Here is an 11635-nt window from a genome sequence, read left to right on the forward strand (position 1 = left end):
CCAGCGCAGGTGCTGAGATGGCAGCATTCTAATTTTATTGTGAATGTCTTCTCTTGAGACAGCCAAGAGGTGGTTGGACACCCACAGATGTGCAGAGACACCCACAGGACAGAGACAGCGGGTGGCCTGAAAGCCCTTTTTATAGCCTGTGTAACATGGCACCAGCACTTCTCACACTTAACCACATGTAAATTTATTTTGGAGACCTGTGCTGAGAAATTAAAAAGCATTTGAAGCACAAAAGCAAATGCATTTCCCCAAATCCCACTCCTGAGTACTGCACATGCCTGGGAGAACGAACAGCACCCCAGCCTGGGCTGGTGCTCAGCCTGAGCGCCGCAGTGAGCAGGGAGCTGGGCCGAGGCCAAGGGAGGTGTTTTGGCTCCCCAGCAGAGAAGTAACACGACTGATCCCTGGTGGACGGGGCCGTGAGGAGCAGCGGGACGCGGTGCAGAGCTGGGAGCAGAACCGCTGGCACCAGGCTCAGGCTGAGGTGCACCGGGGGAGGTTGGTGCCCGTGGCTCACACACCGTGTTGCTGGCCCAGCTTTGCACCTCGCTCTGCCCACACCGAGATTTCTCCCCAGCAGCTGCCCCTGCGTACAAACCAACCCTCGTGTGACACCCTGGAGCTGCGAACGTGGGAATCAAACCCAAGTGAGAGATGGTGTCCCACCGAAACTAAAACCTGTGGATTTGGCAGCTGAGTTTTCCCTTTGCACTGCTGTCGGCGCCGGCATTTCCCTCCTGCCACCCTAGAACAAAGCATCAACCTGAAGGACTCGTGAAAATATTTGTACTGGGTTGGTTTTGTTTTTCTTTTCAGAGGAAAGTGAAACTGAACCCGTGTTTGCCCAAGAGCTCAGGGCAGGGCTGGGTGTACCAAGGCTCAAGCAATAAGAGTTTCATTTGATTTCAGACGAAAACTTAAGAGCAGCTGCAATAATGAACAACCCGTACACACAAACACTGCTTGTGCTAAAGAACAAGGAACTGGTGAAAGCTCCTGGAAGACGCAGCCTGAGCAGACACTTTGGTACTTCCCAAGTCTCTCCATAAGGTGTCAGCTGTTCTTAACTGGCAGATCCAAGAGAAACATGCTCCCAAGTGCCTGCTCCGGCACAGTCCCCTCCTGCTGCTGTTGTGCCTACCCATGGGCTCCCACAGCGCCGGGGTGGGACCGAAGCTCTGCTGAGAATGGGGCTAATATTTCACTGAGAGGCCAGGAGGTGCAGATGAGTTGGGCTAATGCTGTCTGTGGCTAAAAGGCAGCTGCTGTTGGGCTACACATCAAAAGCACAACAACATGTAATTGAAATAATGTTCTATAAAGTGCAGTGGTAGCAAAGGTGCAGTAACAGCAGTGGCTGGCCGTGGGAGGAAGCATTGCCTCCTGCTCTGCTGATCCCTGTGCCCACAGTGCTGTGGGATTCAGACCCGTGTTGTTTCACTGTGATGTCTGGCGGTGCAGGAGGAGATGCAGCTTCTCTCTAGAGGGCACCCAGCTCCCAGAGGTGCCGAATGGTGGCCAGGCGAGTGGGAGGCATGCGGCAAACCCAGCTCCCATTGCTGGGCTCCTCCTCTAGCACAAACACATGAACACCAAACAGATGAAGTCGTGCCTGCGGTATGTGCTGGGGAGCTCCTGCTAGCTGAAAACACAACCCACTGTCAGCCCCGACATCCTGCTCCAGTTGCCTCATCGGTATTTAATGGGCACAGTCACAGTGAGGTTGACATGACCCGATTCTGCGTATGTGACTGTTGCAGGGGACGATGCAGATTTCCTCCCTCCCTCCTTGAACCCCCTGTGTGTAAGTGCTCAGAACTGACGCCAGGCTGAAACTCACCGCACTAATTCCTGTGTATGTTTACAGACGGCACTGCAGTATTTTGCACCCTGTCATTAGGCAGGAGCACAGGGAAACCCTGAGCACAGGCTGAGCATAGGGGTTATAATTGGGTTATAATGACCCTTTGCTGATGAGGGTCTTGCCAATGGAGTAGCATTAGCTGAGACCCCAGAGTCAGCTGTGCAAGGGGCTGCTTAGACCCAAAATGAAGAAGTTCCCAACCAAAGGGTTTATACTCTAAAAGTCTCTCACAGCTCTGACTCACCTAATTACTGTTGCTATCATAATCACCATCGTTCCATTGGGTGGTAGATCTTTTGAAGGTGCCCTTTTATGTTTCATCAGTACTAGTCTCTGCAACAATGAATGAGTAACAGATCAAGCATAATGTAGGCAAGAATTGGGTTTTTCCAGGAGAGGTGTTTGCTGGACTGGCCGCTCCTGACCACGCTCCATGGAGGGCAGCAGGTCCCATCCCAGTGCTGCACACCAGCTTCTGAGAGGTGGGTGAATGGGCTGTGTTGAGACCACTGGACACAGCAAGGATATGTTCCAGGGATATTCCACATGCCCACACATCTCGGGGTGTGGGCAGATGCCAAGACTCACACCCTGTCTTGCAGAAGAGCATAGGAGAGGTGGGACTTACTCTCTCCCTTAAAAACAAATAGCTTAAAAACCTTCACTTAAAATAAGTACGTTTGGCATGCAGGGAATCACAGAACCACAGCCTGGTTTGGGTTGGATGGACCTCAAAGCTCCTCCAGCTCCAATCCCCAGCCATGGGCAGGGACACCTTCTACTAGAGCAGGTTGCTCCAAGCCCCTGTGTCCAACCTTGAATGATCATATGCAGATGGTTTCTGTAGAATTTGCACTGCTTTACTTTATTAGATGTGGCCACAAATACACATGGCGAGAAAGGAACAGAATGAACAACACATCCTGTTCTGTCCCACTAACTGGAAATGGCAAGGTGGGAATTACTGTTCAGAACTTTCAGTTAATTCACTATTAAAGTAATACACATGATGGAGCCCTGATTTGTTTCAAATAATCTGAATTGAATTTTCTCAGATTTTTCCATTTTTAAACATCTCCCTTTTTATTGGGATGAGAAAAAAGCCTTCGTCATTTCAATTTTAGGGGAGAGAACAGTTTCATGCTAAGTGTTAGGCAGCTGAACCTCAATGGGAGAAAGAAAGTGTCCAGAATGAGAACAGTGTTCTCCCTCCAACAGTCACTCTTCAGGGACTGTGTTTCTCCTTTACTATGGAGAAATATTGTCCTATGGGATTATCTGGTGTTAATACAATTGCTTGTTGATTATATAATGGAAGTTAGTTTGTAATGTGCAATTATGAGAATGAATCATATTCCCCAGATAGATCTTCCCCAGTTCTTCTCTGTGTAGCAACATAAGCAAGTTGAATTTTCCTGACCAGACCTGACCGGAAGTGGGAAAGATGGAAAAGGGAAGCACTGCAAAGGGGGGAACAGGCTGGTCATACCCCACCAAGGTGCTCGGCAGCCTCAGCAGTTCAATGCAGAGCTCAGAGAAGGAGCTGGTGCGGGCTTGTGTGTGCTCAGCTCCCCCTCAGCACCTCACCCCAGCTCAGCCTCACCCCTTGCTGCTGCCACATACCCCAAAAGAAAGACGTGCACCCGTGTTGCTGTGGAGCGTGTGGTGATTCTGTTGTGTAAGTACACTGGGTGAATTCATACCCACACTGGGTGAGCAGTTCAGGCTTAAAGAGTCCCCCAACCTCCTCTGGACAGGAGCTCTGAAAAGTTTCAGCATAGGATAAGAGAAGAGGCCTCACTGCAAACAACCAACCGTGGTGCCATCTACCCCCAGGGCATCCTCCTCCTCCTCCCGCTCCTATTTTGTCTCTGACCTGAAGTAGGTCAGTCAATGTGCAAGGGCAGATTTTCCTGCCTGCCACTGAATGCTCACTGCTGAGGACACACTGGGACCGTGGCCTCTTCCATTAGTTATACCCGGTCCATAAAAATCCATAAACCTCAGCTTTATTCACCTGCCCATGACAGAGAACTGTCCTCAGCAGGGTCAGAAGATCTGTCAGTGCCTGTTCCCAGGCCCACTGAGGCAGGCAGGGAGAGGAAAGTGAATTCAGATGCTCAGTGGATTGGGAGGATCCATCATCTCATGGGCTGATGCTAGTGGCCCTGAGGCCAGGCAATGCCACCAGACACCACGTTAAATGGAACGTAACCCAGTAGTCTCACAACCCAATAGCTGTTAGTATAGAAGAGAATTTTGTGCACTTCAGAAGGATTTCTCACTGGAATAAGCTAAAATTATGCCTTGGACCCCACCAAGTTTTGTAGTGAACTATTTACACTCCTACAACCCAGCAATGGCTTTGCTTCTGTGGACATTTCAGCAATGGAAGATGAAACCTGAGGTGTGTCCTCGAGTGTGGGCGAGGGTGTGCTGGGAGGGGCACTAGAAAAAGATGTTTCCATAAACACTTGCTATAAGCCATAACAAACAAACCTCTAAACTAGCAACAAACACCACCACAACACACCAACTCAATACAGGAAGCTGGATATCACACAAGAGTTCCACTGACAAAGGGTGGCAGCTGACAGACCTCACAGACAGCACGTGGCTGGAGCCCCCAAGGGGAAGGAGGGCAGATGTGAGGGGCACTCGGGTTTGAGGTGCAGGTTCCTGTAAGAGAGCTCTAAGATGGGGGCTCAGCTGAACTACCCACTGCTGTGTGTTTGAAAAAGACACAATCTTGGAAGAAGAAGATGCAAGATAGGAAATATTTCCTACTTTGGTCATGCTGCATCCATGCACAGCAAACAAAACTGCAGAGAAGATGCTATTCTCATGTACAACTCATGGACTGAACCCCCCCAAACAGGAATTTAACCCTTCTCCGAGCAGGCATGTTTGTATTTGCACTGTGCGAGGAAAACATCCTGACTGGAATTCTGAAACCCGTTCAGGAGTGGGAGTGTTTCCCATCCACAGACATGCCAGGAGAGCCCAGCCCAGAGCCAGGTGCTTCCCGGGTCTCCCAACCATCCCGTGCTGCATTTGCTCCAAGCACATGCAGAGCTATTCCCTGCAACAAACATCCTGTCACACTTCCTTTCCTTGCAGTCTTACTCAGAGCTATTTTCTACTTGTTGTCAGACAGTTCTTCATAATTAATTTGTTATTTATAAATCATAATTGTGGATGGATGTTTGGAACAGATTGATGGGGTGTGTGGTATTGGCCAAAGGTCACCATGACAAAGACATCGGAGTGGCTCAGAGCACCTAAAAAATACATCCTGGGATATTCAAAAGGTATAAACCAATAAAGGACTGAAAATAAGGAGCATTCATCATAAGATACCCAGAAACCAGAACCTAGTAATATATCATTGAAGCATAACAAAACCAGACAGGATTCCTTGACAACTCTCTGCAAGGGGAAAGAACAGGAGAAATAGAGTCACATTCATCGCTGACCCAGATTGTGGCAGTTCATGGTTGTGCTGAAATAGATGTGAACAGGATGACATTAGTGGGCAAAGTTAATTCAGATGACTGTAAGCCAGTGACTAGATCACAGAAAAGATCTGCCTAAATCAGAGCCACCCAATAGAAATTACATGTTTTGTCTTAACAAACAAATGGTCATGGGCACTCTGAGCATGGGTTAAGCTTCCTGACACCCTCAAACATCTCCCTGTGGCAAATTACCCTTGGCAGAAAAACAACAGCTTACAAATGCACGAGAATAAGGTACTCCCTTTGAGGGTGACACCCACTACCTCAGGTATAAATGTGGACCAGGCAGGGTGGAATTTGGAGCTATGATTCCAGAACAACTGTAAGACCAGCTGTGAGATTTCACCTGAGTCACTGCCACTACCACGATGAACTGTGGCTCAAAGCAGACCTCCAGAAGCTGCCTGCGTGGGAGCAGCGGTGGCAGCAGCAGCAGTGCTGGGGGTGGAGGGGGCAGCATGTATGCCTGTGCCTCCTCCAGAAGAGTCACTTCTAGGACAAGCGGTGGGGGCAGGAGTTCTGGCAGCAGTTGTGCTGGAGGAAGCTCCAGGAGCAGCTATGGTGGGGGAGCTGGTGGCGGTAGCTATGGAAGAATCCAGCGCAGCAGTTATGGAGGAGGAATGAGCAGCAGAAGCTGTGGAGGAGGAACAAGTGGTGGTTATTATGGACGGCGAATGAGCAGTGGTGGCTATGGAGGGGGCATGGGCTTTGGATCAGGTGGGAGTGGGTTTGGTGGTGGTTACGGAGGAAACTTTGGTGGAGGTGGTGCTGGTTTCAGTGGTGGCAGCTTTGGTAGTGGTGGCTTTCCTGGAGGGACTGGGGGAATTCTCTCCAACGATGAAAAGCTGACCATGCAGAGCCTCAATGAACGCCTGGCTTCTTACCTGGACACCGTCAGAAATCTGGAAAGGGAAAATGCTCAGCTTGAGCAGTTAATCAGGGAGTGGTACCAGAAGCAAGGTCCTACTGGCGCAAAGGACTACAGCCACTATTATGGAGAAATTGAAGACCTTCAAAACCAGGTAGGATGCTCTTTGTCAGAGAAGTTTAAGCATTGACAGATGTTTTGTGATTGAGTAAAACACTTGAGGCCAGCCCTGGGCACAGAAGGTGAGACAGAGCTATTGCAGTGACACAAGCCTCTCGGCAGGACTCCTGTACTCCCAAAACAGTTCTTGCAGTTCTGATGCTGTTTTCACACAGGTACCTTTTTGCTTTGCACTGTAGACGACCTTTCCAGGCCTCTGCATGTAGGACATGCTGTTCTTCTCAGACCCTTGGGAATTATAACAAGATCACATTCGTACTTCTGTCCCTTGTGCAAACCTTGTGCAAACCTTGTGCAAATCTTGAGGAAGATTCACAGGGAAAATCTTCCTCAGCATATTGTCTTCTCTTCTAGCTTGTGACCGCGGCCGTGGAGACCAACAGGGTTCTTCTGGACCTGGATAACACAAGGATGACTGCAGAGGACTTCAGGATAAAGTAAATATATAATCCTCTTTTCTGGGCACTGACTTCCTTTCCCCTACTTTCCTCAACTTAGTTTCATACATCCATTCCATAAGCAAATATCAATCCACCAAGACCAGGGTTCCTCCTGATTCCATGGCAGAACAACTGAAATTATTTGTAAGGCTTCAAAACTCTTTATTATTCCTATAATGATCTCCAATGGGAACACTCCCTACGGCTGTGGAGTCGAAAGCTTAAAATAAGCTTTATTTGAAGGAATAAGAATTGTGATTTTCTCTCACTGAAAGTCAGATGAAACAGATAGAGGAAACCTGCCAAGAGCCTACAGCAAGAAGAGACAATGAAAAGACCACACAACACTTTTTGATCTTAAAGGTTAAAAGTAATATGAAACTTTCTGTACTGGCTGCTGGTTTCATAATTCTGCTGGTTGAGAGATGCTGTGTGCTATGGAGTGCAGACACCAAAGCGGGACTGAGAACCCGAGAACAGGGCTGACCTCTGCACTGTCCCTGGCACTGACCTCGTACTGTCCCTGGCGCAGGTACGAGACCGAGCGTGGGCTCCGGCAGAACGTGGAGGGTGACATCAACAGCCTGCGGCCCTTGCTGGATAATCTGACCCTGCACAGGTCTGACCTGGAAATGCAATTTGAGTCTCTGAAGGAGGAGATGATTGACCTCAAGAAGAACCATGAGGAGGTGAGAGCCGGATCCTCGAAGTGCAAACTGCAGAGGAGAACAAGAACACTTACAATATCAGAAATATGGGAGGTTTTGCAGGCAGCATCCTCCACGCTAAATAGTCTTCCCTGTTTTCCTCATCAAGGAGATTCAACATACACACAGATGTTGTTGAAAGGGTCAGGATGGGGTATCATGTCACAGCAAATTAACTGACTTAGAAACTCTTTTGCAAAGTAATTTCCCCCTTTTTGTTTATTTGCCTCGGGCCGGGGCTTTGTCTGCAGGAGATGAAATTGCTGCACACACAGTCCAGTGGTGATGTGAACGTGGAGGTGAATGCTGCTCCAGGGGAGGACCTGCTGAAAAAGCTGAATGCCATGAGACAGGAGTATGAAAATATCATTCAGAAAAACCGTGAAGAGGTTGAGAGCTGGTATGAAAGCAAGGTAAAAAAATGGTTCTGATTTGAAGGTTCACATCACAAAAGAAAACCAATGTCAACTTTTGGTAAGAATTTCCTGTAGGTGAATGACACTTTGAATGATGACATCCATTGCTGTTAGGATATAATGGTAGAATCCCCTTGGTTAAAACAAAGGAAATCACGAGTGGGCTTGAACTGCACTGGCAGAGCCACACAAGCAAGTTCTAACAGCCCCTCTATTACAAGTGGCCCTGCTTCAACTTGTTGATAAGCAAATGATAACTGACCATGCTGACGTTGTAAGTAAAACTCAACAACTCCAATATATTAATTTTTCAGATGGAGGAAGTGAGTCAACAGGTCCACTCAAGTGGCCAGGAATTGGAGTCAAGCAACCAACAGATCTCTGAGCTGAGACGTGAATATCAGAGCCTGGAGATTGAGCTGCAGTCGCAGATCAGCATGGTAGGGAATTGTCGCTTCTGATCCTCTGATATGCAAAGAACGTGTGAGCTGCTGGAATGTAGCCAGCACATTTAATGAAGATGCTTGGTGCATAAGAATGATCTAATCCTGCCACATTCCCATGTTATGGGAATGCCACATTCCCATAAACACTGTCTTGTGTTTTCCCTTTGCAGGTGGGCTCTTTGCAGTCCAACCTGGAAGACACGGAACGTCGCTACAACATGCAGCTGCAGCAGATCCAGGGGATGATCGGCCCCTTGGAGGAGGAGCTGGCCAGCATCCGCTGTGAGATGGAGAGTCAGAATGAAGAGTACAAGATGCTCCTGGGCATCAAGACCCGCCTGGAGCAGGAGATTGCTCAGTACCGGGCTCTGCTAGAGGAGGGGCAGCAGGACATTAGGTACGTACTTTCACATTAAGCTTTGCAAGCAGGTGAAGGTGAAAGGAGCAATATTTATATTAGGAACTAGTGCAACTGGTCAGTCATCAATATACGCAGTCACAGGAATGTGGATGGAATTGAAACCCTAGCTGGCAGTGTACAACACTGCGGTATTCTACGGTTACTACGAACTGCACAAAAAGAATTACAAAAGAATTCATAATTTGCCGTTTCTTCTCCTAAGTGCAGTCAGGAAGTACAGTTATAGATGAAAACGAAAGGTAAGAAAGAAAAGAACTGTCTTTTCTAAATCCTGAAGGTACTTATTTTGAAAGCCTTCTAAAGGCATCCATTATCTTTCTTTTTCCCTGCAGATCAGTTAGTTTGTCCTTAACCAAGACAGTTTCAAAGCAGTTCTCTAGAATGTATTTCACACAATAGCACTTTCCCAGTCATATGAGGAGCTCAGAGGGAGTCAGCAAGTGGCTTTGATCCGGCCAATAGGACACCAGACACTGGTCACAGTGCTATAAATGCTACACATGCATGGCATTTCCTCCTTACAGCACCTCACAGGGAGGAGCTGGTGGTGGATCTTCAGGAGGAGGAGGTCATGGAGGAACCACCTGGTCTTCTGGAAGAGGAAGTAGTGGAGGAGGAAGCAGTTGGTCCTCAAGTGGAGGAAGCAGTGGAGGAAGAATTGGAGGATCTTGCAGAAGAACTTCCTCATCAGGAGGTGGAGGAGGAGGGAGCGGAGGAGCAGGAGGTGGAGCCTGTGGTAAAATCTCAGGTGGAGGAGGAGGAGGGGGCAAATCCTGCCTCTCCCGCTCTTCATCTTCCCAGCTCCAGCCCAGCAACTCTTATGAAAGCCAAGGTAAAAAGCAGGATAGAAGGGTACATCCTCCCATTCCCTTTTCTCTATAGCAGGAAAGGATGTGACAGCTTCCTTCCCGATTTGGAAATCAGGAGATATTTGTGCTAATTCTTCCCAGTTATCCCAAAGTCCACTCTGACATTTGTTCCTGTGCAGTAACCCATCAGTAGGGCAGTATTTTCAGAAGTGACACAAATGAAGAGGATGTTATGAAGAGTTGTATGAGGACATGTAGAAAGACGAAATGAAGAGGGAAAAGGAAAAATAATATCCAATGCAAAGCATGCAGGGAACTAGAGAAGTCAGTAGGATGGGAATGAAGCCAAATGTTAGAAATGTAACTGGTATTAAGGGGGGAAATGATTAAAGCAGGGTTAGAACACTCAAGACATTTAAAATCTATGGGGTATTAGCTGCAAAATCCTGACTTAGCAAGAGATGGGGAGTGACCAGAAGGCTTTCTCCATGTCTGATTTCATGGCTGTGGTTCCAGAAGATGCTGAAAACATGAAGCTCTGCCTGGAAGGGAATAAAACACTGGATAGAGGAGCAACGATGGACGAAGTGTCTGAAGCCATAAAAACGATGAGACGGGGTAAGGCTCCAGGTCCCAGCAGCAGCTCCTCAGGCAATGCCTGGAAATGTTGCAAATGAGAATGTACAGAAAGGTTCCCTTCCTTTTAAAAAGATGGAAAATGATCCCGCTTTGAGGGTTCCATGGAGTCCTTCTTATCCAGGAAGCAACAGGGCTATTAATCTTGGTTAAGGCTGTCTCACACACACATGCTGTTTTCCCTCCCAGACTTGACAGTTGGTCATGACAGTATTGGCTGTAGACCAAAGGGCCTGAGGCCACCATTACAGAAAGTAAGAATACCACAGAGAGTCTCTTGATGCTGAAAACAAGGGCAGTGACTTCAGAGGCCTTTGTGGAATGAGTAAGATTTTTTCAGTAAGATTTGGAATAGATGAGATCTAGTTTTTAAAAACGAAGAGGCTTTGCAAACTCCTCTGATCAAACATCCGATCTCACTTGCAACAGCCCTACATACACTACTGCTTGGCAGGCAAGAGTAATATGTATTATGTGACATCACCTGCAACTTACAAACATTTGTTGTAAATATCCACGCACGCATAAATACAAATTCTAAGTTCATCTGGATTTGATTTCTACTGCCACAGTCACTCTAAATTTAAAGACTCATTTACACTGGCACACTTGAGAACAGAAGCAGGTCCATGTATTTAATACAATGGAGCTGCACAGACACACACACACACACACATTTGTACAAATATTAAGCCTGACCTGTTCTAACCTTGCCAGAGTGCTGGGAAAAACCTGAGACCAGTGAGAAGTGCACAGTCTATAATTACTTCGTAACATAAAGATTAAAACACTGAATGAGAGAACACTTCTTCAAAGAAAGTCTTGCTTTCCTTAATCTTTCAACAGGGAGTTTCAGAAGGTCTGAGGAATGATGGGCAAAAGCAGCATCTTCCACCTCAGGACCTTACCTGTGGGTCTTTGGACCAAGCAAGACTGCTGAGCGTGTCTGATCGTGCCTCTGCGAAGAGCAAGAGCAAACACTTGTTCAAGTTACTCAACACTGTTCACTCCAGGGGTTCATCCGAACTCTCTGGATGACCCATCTGCTTCTTCCCTCTGAATTTGTGTTCCTAAGCACTGTCACCTGAGTTAATCTCCACTGTGATTGTTATTCCCCTGAAAACAACAACAAAAAAAACCCAAACAAACTAAAAAAAACCCCAAACACCTCAAAATAAATGCTAATAAATCTTTGCTTCTGTCTGCTGCAAGCACAAAGCCGTGTCTGGAGAGATTTCCTTTAGCAGAGATTTTTCTTTGAATCAATTCCAAACATCAAGCCCTATCTGTGAAATTCTGCTGGGGGTAATTCAAGTGTGGG

At 47.4% G+C, this 11635-nt stretch overlaps 1 protein-coding gene across 1 annotated transcript; it reads left to right on the forward strand.

Annotated features, from left to right (window-relative positions):
- The first annotated feature begins 5759 nt into the window (after positions 1-5759).
- Positions 5760-11246, forward strand: LOC115617647 (keratin, type I cytoskeletal 13-like). The gene is made up of 10 exons (XM_030508440.1): positions 5760-5811; positions 5842-6413; positions 6794-6876; positions 7412-7568; positions 7838-7999; positions 8317-8442; positions 8619-8845; positions 9394-9701; positions 10195-10296; positions 11161-11246. The coding sequence occupies exons 1-10, from the start codon at positions 5760-5762 to the stop codon at positions 11184-11186; spliced, it is 1815 nt and encodes a 604-aa protein (XP_030364300.1). The 3' UTR covers positions 11187-11246.
- Positions 11247-11635: the final 389 nt, after the last annotated feature.

This window comes from Strigops habroptila, chromosome 19 (genome assembly GCF_004027225.2).
Source record: "Strigops habroptila isolate Jane chromosome 19, bStrHab1.2.pri, whole genome shotgun sequence".
In the NCBI taxonomy this organism is placed as follows: domain Eukaryota; kingdom Metazoa; phylum Chordata; class Aves; order Psittaciformes; family Psittacidae; genus Strigops; species Strigops habroptila.